The sequence below is a fragment of the Centruroides vittatus genome, unplaced genomic scaffold, assembly GCF_030686945.1.
Source record: "Centruroides vittatus isolate TY-2023 unplaced genomic scaffold, ASM3068694v2 contig_970, whole genome shotgun sequence".
NCBI classification, from domain to species: domain Eukaryota; kingdom Metazoa; phylum Arthropoda; class Arachnida; order Scorpiones; family Buthidae; genus Centruroides; species Centruroides vittatus.
Window position 1 is genome coordinate 2873628 of NW_027122643.1, and position 9359 is coordinate 2882986.

General features: G+C 25.1%; 1 protein-coding gene across 3 annotated transcripts in view; it reads right to left on the reverse strand.

The window, feature by feature from the left end:
• LOC136985427 (cell adhesion molecule Dscam1-like) overlaps window positions 1-8481 on the reverse strand; it is a 71378-nt gene extending 62897 nt beyond the window's left edge. Inside the window, exons 1-2 of one of the 3 annotated variants that reach the window (XM_067282707.1) lie at window positions 8182-8481; window positions 7775-8095 (exon numbers count right to left, since the gene is read on the reverse strand). In XM_067282707.1, the coding sequence (XP_067138808.1) occupies window positions 7775-8095; window positions 8182-8224 (364 nt within the window). In that variant the 5' untranslated portion in view covers window positions 8225-8481. Of the gene's footprint in view, window positions 1-7774; window positions 8096-8181 lie in introns of those variants that run through there. The other 2 variants (XM_067282706.1, XM_067282708.1) reach the window with 2 other exon arrangements.
• Between the last annotated feature and the right edge of the window lie 878 nt (window positions 8482-9359).

Sequence of the window (9359 nt, forward strand, 5' to 3'; positions counted from 1 at the left end):
TTGCTTTTCGTATAATTATAATTATCGACCACTAAAAATTATATTATTAAAAGTTCTAAAGCCATTCAACTGAAACTATTATCATTATTTTCTATTTCGGTTAAGATAAGAAAATAATTGAAGTTTGACAATTATTATATTAACTTATAAACTATATTTAATTCTAAACAAATTTTAAATATCCTATGTTTAATTTCAAGTTATTATATGTTCTGATTGTTTTATTTTTATTATATGCTCTTACGTGTTCTTTTATATTTATATAATAGAAATATACACGCACACACACATATATTTCTCTTATTTTAATAAATAATTTTTCTCGTGCCGTTACTATTGTTGCTGTTTCAGTTGAGATTTTCGATCTTTCCAATCATTTTCTTTCAGAAGCATATATTTTTTGTAGCCTGTCCATATTTGTTCTCTAAGGATTTCTCTCTCATGATTCCCAATTCCATATCCTCTTCATCCATACTGTTTCTAGCCATCTTTTATATCAAAAAGTTTTTTATTATTATTATATATTTCTAGTTTTTAAACTATTGTTATTATTGTTTCTTGACATTTTCTTCTAAGATTTTTAATATTTCTGGTATTTAATAAAATATTTTAATTTATTTCATACATTTACATGTTTTATTTCGTATAGAATTAAAGTAGCATTAAAAAATCTCAGTTAAGAAGATTCGTCTTAAGAATTTTCTCATTAAATTCTTTTTATTTAAGATTCATGATCGATATTAATTTCAGTTTTTAGTTATTTGTCGTTTCTTTTAAGATTACATATTTATAAAATGTTTGTATGATTAAAACGTCGATATAAATATTAATAGCAATATTTAAATAAACAAAAAGGAAGACTGAGTAGATATTACTTTCCATTGAAATTTCTATTTTTTATTATATTTTTTGAGTACTTCGCAATGGTAGAATAAAAAAAAAATCTAGAATCAGAGAAAAGTAATATCAAACGCAATATATTTCTCTCTCGTTTAATTATAATTTATATAACTAATTTAAAAATAAAGTCTTATACAATAACGATAATGATGCTACATATTTATTGCATCAATATTATACTTTAATTAAATTTTTTAAATGGTTTAGTTATTAAATTTAAAGGAATTTCTTCTCTTCAACAGATTTAAGTTCTTTTATCGTTATTATAACATTTAATTTCTTCAATAATTTAATTTAGACATTTCATATTCTATACCTTATAATATATGATAAATATGTATTTTTTTACTCTTTATCTACCCAAGTAATTGATTACATTCAGTCTTTCCTTTATCCACTTTCTATAATTAAACATTGAAATATAGGTCTTTCCTCATTCTCTTTCAATGACGAACCTTGTATATGGGCACATTTCATTAGTCTGTTACAAGATTTGTTCTTGTTCTTCTATTACAAGTCCATTTCTTTAATGATTAAATTTTCTGTTAATCTTGTGATTTGCATATATCGATATTTAAAAAAAAAATTGCAAAATTTTCTAAAATATTTTTAAATGTTTTAAAAAAAAGATAAAAATTAATTTAAAGTTTTTAAAATTCTAAACAAATTTTACATTGATGTCTAAGTATATTTTCTTTTGTAAAACAATACATAATTTACAAACTGAATTTTAGATATTGCTAATATTTTAAAATTTCTAAAATTGTTTTTCTGACTTTTGGAAATTCTAATTTAAATTTTATAACTTTTAAAATTTATAAAACTTTTATAACGTTTTACGAATAAAAATTCTATTTTATTTCTTTTTTTCCAAAATACTTATGAAACTATTTTCTACCTAAGAAGTCGATATTTTCAATGTTTAAATAAATACCTTTATTCATCTTTAACTTTAATTTAAAACGCAACTATTAAATTTATTCTCAGACCAATTAAAAATAAAATTTACATATTACAAAATTATATTTTAAAATCTATTCCAGTAAACAAGTGAAAAGTTTTAAAACTTTCAACTTACAAAATAAATCCAAACTCTTAAACCAAATTTGTATATCCCAGGCGTTTAATCACTAATATGAACTGACAAGTTGCTAAATTAATTATTTAAGTAGTCATATTATTGTTGTTTTCGCTTCTGCTTTTATTCTATTTTATCGTTTTCTACCAGAACAAAAGAAATGTTTTCTATCGACGAAATCAACAAAACAACTTTTATTTCTTTTTATTCACAATTATGCGTGACCATTGGTTTCTATACAACAACTTTAGCAAAAATTCACTTCAAAAACTATCGAAAACTTAAATTACTAAATATTATTTTATTCTTTAATATCTTTTCAATTTCTTCTCATATTTTATTTATTCTTTAACTATTCAATATCCAGAATTTCAATCGTTTCTTATTCGTTCGCTGTATAAAATAACTATAAATTTTTCTTTATAGTAATTAAAAATACTAAGAAATTCTTTAAACTATTTTGTAATTTTATACCATAATCAATAATTTACTGTATACATTTGAATCTCTTAAATATTTAAAGACGTTTGGGGCAAATATTCTACTATATTTTAAAAAAATACAATAACTTTTTGCAGTTCACTCGTCATTTGAATTTCTAACCACATTAAAAAAAAGAAAAACAAGTGATGATGAGAACAAATACGAGAAAAATATAGAAAATAAAGCCTTATCCATCACAGAATTCCTAGGCAACTACAATTAGAACATGACCATCTTGTACAAGGTGAACTGATGACATATTGACTTTTAAATATATGACGATAAGAACGACCAGATGTCTCCTTAATGAGGCAATTTCTTCCACTGATTTTTGATGCCGTTATTGATTCTGTATCGCGTACAATGCGGCAACATTATTTTTCTTCAACATTTCTACATACAAAAAAAACTATTTATAAACATTTACTTAAAAAATTTTTCTTCCTCTCTTAAAAATCATTTTTAAAATATCAGAGACAGCTTCAAACTTTAGTCTTGTTGTTTTTTGAATAATCATTACCGTGTTGTGTGGCGTTTTTCTTCAATAAAAAAGGACGCGCTGATGGGAATGTAATAGCCAAAGTTTAAATCATTAATATATCATAGAATGAAATATGGCCATTATTTGCTGCTTATGCAAATATCACACGTGTTCCAAATATTTTTTAAACATATATTTTTAAATTACTCAAAAATATTTGCAAAGTCATCAAATTGATGTGAAAAGTCTTGAATTACCGTTATACGAAAAATCTCGGCCAAGCGTAAAATATAAGAAAAGTCTTCTTAAGAAGATCACTATCTATCATAACTTTTTCATTAAAGTGCCGTAAAAATTTTGATGTATACCAAGCAAAAATACCCTGGTCTTAATAGCCAGAAGGAAAATCTCTTCTTCTATACCCTAATACTTTTTATATTACTCCAGACAAAAATCACTAACAATTATAATGCTACGAGTACGTTAAAGATACCGGAGCCGATTCTATCTATGATAAATAATCTGAGAGTTGCAATATATTTTAAATCTGCTGCTTTGATTTATACAGTGATTGACACAAATATATACATCCGATAAAATCGTTGGATAAAAACACGACTCGGTAATTGAAATTCGCCTAAGTATGCACAATAGTTATCGACTTTTCCGTCTTTCTTTTAAAAATATCGAAATGAAAATAAGGGAAAAAGAAATAGAAAAGGGGGAAAATAACGTCAACTTCCCTCCAACCGTACGGTTTTTTTGAAACTTTCTGACATGAGAAGACTTCTTCCTCCAGTTGGCAGACTCAAACTATAATTTAAGATGAAATGTGAACATTACTACAAGATACAAAAATCACAAAAAATTTCTTTTGATAAAGTTTCTTTTTCATTTTTTCGTGTGTCCTTTACCGCCAGCCAGTCAAAAATTCAATGATTTTCAAATACAGACATTTCTTTGTTTTTTCCCTTTTGCGGACGTCCAATGTAATTGGATATATATGCTTTCTTTCTAGGCAGATGAAAGCTAACAACTTTAACGATTTTCTAGAAGAAAATGGATAGCTTGCGCGTAAAAAATACATATTTTTTCTGTGAAAAACTTACATTTATTTTAAATACGAAATAAAACAAATGATATATTTAAAATAATTTATATATTAAAACTAATTTTTAAACTAAATGTATAAGAATAATTCAGTCAAGATGTTTCCGGAATTCAGCAAACCACAAGTTGAAATAAAACGAAAAAATTTTCTCTTCCAGAGAAATGAAAGAGAAGAAAAAAAAAATGAAAAAATGGAGAACTTCTGAAACTTAAAACAGAGTACTTTAACTTAGTTGACTTTCATTTTTATCAAAGTCAAAATAAATAAATTAAAGTTTTAAAAGTATAAGGCTAGATGGCATTTTATTTTTTATTAAACTTTATTTACTGTTGTAAACTAAAAAAGCAAAATATATTCTTAAAAAATTACTCCCGATTTATTTATTTATTCTCTGTAATGTTGCATCTTGCTTTGTAATAGTTACACATTTAATAGTTTATCTATTAGCTTCGGGTTGTTTATCATGTAGAATTTAGCATTATTAACGATAAACAACTTTTTAACAGTGTTTATACAATTTATATTTATACACACATTTCAATTAATTATTATGTACAACATATCTTTGTATATAAACGCGAACAAAATAGGTAATAATGTGTGTAAGAGAAAAATTTCAATCTTTGCTATTATATATTTAATGGTAATAAATTAATTATTATTTTTCTAATCTACTTTACAGAAAGAAAAGAAAGAAATTTACAGAGACTAAATATTTAAAATCAAATAGAAAACAAATATTTTTTGGCTTTTTAGGATTTCAGTTAAATTAGAAAACTAGAGAATTTAGAGAAATTAGAGAATTTTAAAAAGAATTTACAATTTTTTTACGTTTTAATTGCTTTTAGAATTCTTAAACAATTTATTTAAAAAATTATAGATTATTCGTAAAAATTTGTAATTTTTGTAGAATTTTGACGTGGTAAATAAATATTTTACGTTTAATTAAAGTAATATAAAATTTATTTTATATCATTTGTTAAGTCACGAATAAACTCTAAACATAAATATATCATTCACGTTTATAAACTCGGGGATTTGCTTAATGAACATCCATAGAAACTTTCGTCATTAAATAGCTAATTACAAAGATTATCAGGTTTATCTGTTTATCTAACTAAGAAGATAAATATACTGAAGTCGTCGTTTATCCTAATATGTTTTGATTTTAATTTATTAACAATTTTAGTCGAGTGGAAATTAAATTACATTTTTATATATGATTAATTATTTAACGAATTTCACAGGTAGAATAAATAAGCCTAATATTTGATACGTATGTAAGTGTTTTCTTTTTTAGCTATTAAGATAAATTTGTATATATAAAGTATGTTAAACATTTATTTAGTTTATAACATTGTGTATGTCTGAAAAAAAAATGTTCACTGCAAGTATAAGCTGAAAACTAAAAAAATTTCATGACTATAACAAGTACCGAAATTAATAATATCTACGTTATAAAATTACGTGTCCAGTAGAAAAATAAGCTGTAAAAATATTCGTGATATGCGATGAATAAAAGATTATGATATTGAAATAGATCACTATAATTAGATAATATACTTTTGAAATACTAAAAGAATGTCTATTATAAGATATTGTTGATTTAAAAGCGTAGACCCATAGCCAAAAGAAAAAATAATACTGGCATAGAAGTATATTATTCAAAAACAAATATTAAATATCATATCGTGAAGTATCCTTCATCGATTGTTGAAATATTTCATTACTGCGATGCATGATGTTTGAAAAATTTTTCTTATATAAATACGCTGTCTACTTTAATATTTGATGCAAAAAGGCTTTTGCAAACTCCAAGTATATCAGCAATAAGTCAGAGATATATTGTCAGAATTTCAATGAGAAATGGCAAGGTTCTCGGTCCCCTCTCCTGTCGTTGCAGGTCTCATTCTGTGCTTCAGATCACGACGTCCTTCGCGTCTTACTGTACAGCTTCACTAACCTCTTGCTCTGTTCACTAAACTAAATTTCTCTCGCATCCAACTTCTTCAGACTTTCCAGTTATTTCTTTGCAATACGTGAACGGATACTCAATATTTTCTATCTGTTTGCTTTAATATTAAGTCCGAAAATTCCATTTAATGCAATAAGTAATAAAAAAGTTAAAGATTTATTTATTCTTCATTCATTTATAATTCAAATAATTATAGAAAAAGTTAATACTGTGTAGATATAAAAAAATGAAGAATGTGTTTTCGATTAAACTAAATTAGTTTTGAAAAAATAACGGAACTCGTACTGCATCAAGAAACAGAATTATCGAATTAGTTATTCATCTAGCAATTTATTAATAATTTACTCAAATTTAAATTAATAAAAATTTATTTTTTAAAAAATAATTACATTTTAGATATTTTATATTACTATAAATTATAATTTTATGTTTAGAATGTTAAGCTTAATATTATTTTTGAGAGGCTAGAAATAATTATACTCAGGTTCTTTAAAAGCATTTAAAACATTTTTAAAACTCTTTAACTACAAAATTAACTTGATTATAATTCTAATAAAAATCTGTGTAGAGTAATTTAATCCATATATTTTTCATTTTATGCTGTTGGACATTCTCTTTGGCTTCAATTTTATAAGTCATTAGTGAATATTACCAAACCTCAGGCTAATTTATTTTCATTGGAAAAACATTCACTCTACAACTTTTTAAATATTTATTTTTTTTTATAATTTACGATAATAAAAACGTGTTTTACATATTTAATTGCTAGTTTTTTCCGACAAGAAATTATTTTTAAATCTAATTTTAAGCATTCAATTGCTTGTAAACCTTATTTTTTTCATGCGCAATAATCCCTCGTGGCTATCCTAATTCTAATTCAATATTCATAAGAAAATTAATTGCTACATTACAAAAAATAAACAGTCATACAATGACAAAAAACAAATTACAACTTTTCATTTATGAAAAGTAAAATTCAACATTTCAAACTTTAAATAATTAATTTAATTTTAATAATTGAAATCTAAATGCAATTGAATTAATTTCTAATTATGGTGATCAAGTGAAACTAGACTTAATAAATCTAATTGATAAAAGTTACAAGTAATTTTATACATAATAAATTTATTTCATATGGAATATGAGAAAAAATATTTCAAAATAATATTGAAATATGTATACATAAAACGTAATAAAATTCCAATATCATTTAACACGATACTTTAAAGGTCGAGTGTATTTTAAGCCATAAATTCTTTTAAAGTAAGGCAACTGCTCTTATCTGACATAAATACATTCAAAACGAGCTCATCTTTATTGAAGAGTTCAAGAAAAGTTAAAAGCCAAATTGAATTGATTGCTGGTCTGACTCGTAATGATTAGTAACCAGATTCTTCTATAACTGCCTATTGATAATGGATGTAGTATGGAAATCAAACTAATTGTTTTCACTAAAGTTTAAAAAAAATTCCAACTTTATAAATATTTATACAGCATAAATATTGATGCGTTATGAAGATATGTTTATAAAGTTTTCGAAACTCAACAGACTTCATTTTTGATATATTCAACGTTATTTTAATTGCTAATAACTCTAATATTTCATCAATTTTTTAAAATTACTTTTTTCTGAATATTTTTTAAGTAATAAACATATTTACGGATCAAATTGACAAGTTTAAAGTAGCAAAAATTCGATTTTTTTTTTTTTTGTAATTTTAATATAACCTTTGAACTCTTTCTTACCTCCTCTCACGTTGACGTTTCTACTTCCGATTACTCCGAGCACGTTTGATGCCACACACCTGTAAACTGCAGAATGTACATCTTGTCTATATTTTTCAGCCGGGAAGGGAGGAAAGACAAGTGAACCATCGGATCTCACATGTCTCAGTCCAGGTATGTCTTTGACTGCGATACCGTCACTACTCGTCCACCTCACTTCCGGAAGAGGAGTGGATTTAGTCACACATGGGATAATCGTGCCGGTTGTATTATAGAAATTAACATGCATAGGAGGCTCACGAACGATAGTGGGACTTTCCATCTCGAATTTAGCCAAACAGACTGAAAATAAGTTTTTTAATGGATAAAATGATACCAAAGGTTTGCTAGTTAAGTAAACATTCTTAAATTGACTGTTTTATACTTACGATGAAACAGGTAAAAGCACAGTGACACGCTAAACTGAGACATGGATCCTGGCAGATATACACTGTACGAGAGCAAGCTCTTGACTGCTGACTGTACTACTATCGACAACCTGCTGGCAGAACTGTATCTTCGCAACCAATCAGCTTCTCTTATTTTCTAAGCCTCCTCGATGTTTACTGATCAATTAATAACTAATCCTGAGCCATTTCATGCTACAAATTGTATTCTATAAGGTGTCAATACAGCGAATGACTCGATCTTGTATAGAATAAAGCTCGACAATGGAGCATGTAATTAAGCTTTGTTAGCAACTTGGAAACCGATATTTAGCCTCATTCCTTTCATAATAAATTATCTTATCGTTAAATAGAGCTTTTCTTAGTCTTATCTTAATAAAATTTCCTTTAAAAACTTTAATGGATTTATTTTGATTGTGATTAAGATAATCCTAAAGAGTTAATTTGTTTATATCATTAAACGTGCAAAATTTTTTATCCGTTTTAAAATTTTGCTGTATATCGTTTAATGCTTTATTCAGTTTATACATATATTATTAAAATTTAATAAAAGGTGTACCTAATTAAGTTTAAAAATTTTACTCTTAATTTTGACATTTTCCCCAGCGCTATACTTTTATTTATAGTATTTTATTTTCTACTTCTTCGTTTACTTATTCATCTTTTAGAGTTTATTTTCAGCGATAAAATCTAATTAACCTGAATATTTTGTGAATAAGATAAAAGTATTAAAACGATAATAGAGCTGTTTAAATTCGTGTAACAAGTAAATACTGTATTTTCAATAGAAGGAAAAACTTTTTCAATACGATTTCAAATATTTTTAAATTTAAATTTTATTAGAAGAAAATGATTTTTATACACACACGTATCAAAACCTATCTATTTCTAAAAATTGGACGTTTATATAAAAAATATTTTATGTTCTTTTAGAGGTGAAAGAGAATTTTCCAATAATTTGCCTATTTAGAATCACGAGTACGAAATTTTATTTATTTTTTAAATTCACTCTTATCTTATCGAATTTATTTTTATAAACGAAAAAAGCGTATCATTAATCTTTTCTAAACAAAATCAACGAGTTCAAATATACGTGGATAGTAAACGTAAAACTGACACAACATATTGTAAAGGTGTCTTTTCAGAGCAAGAACATAAAA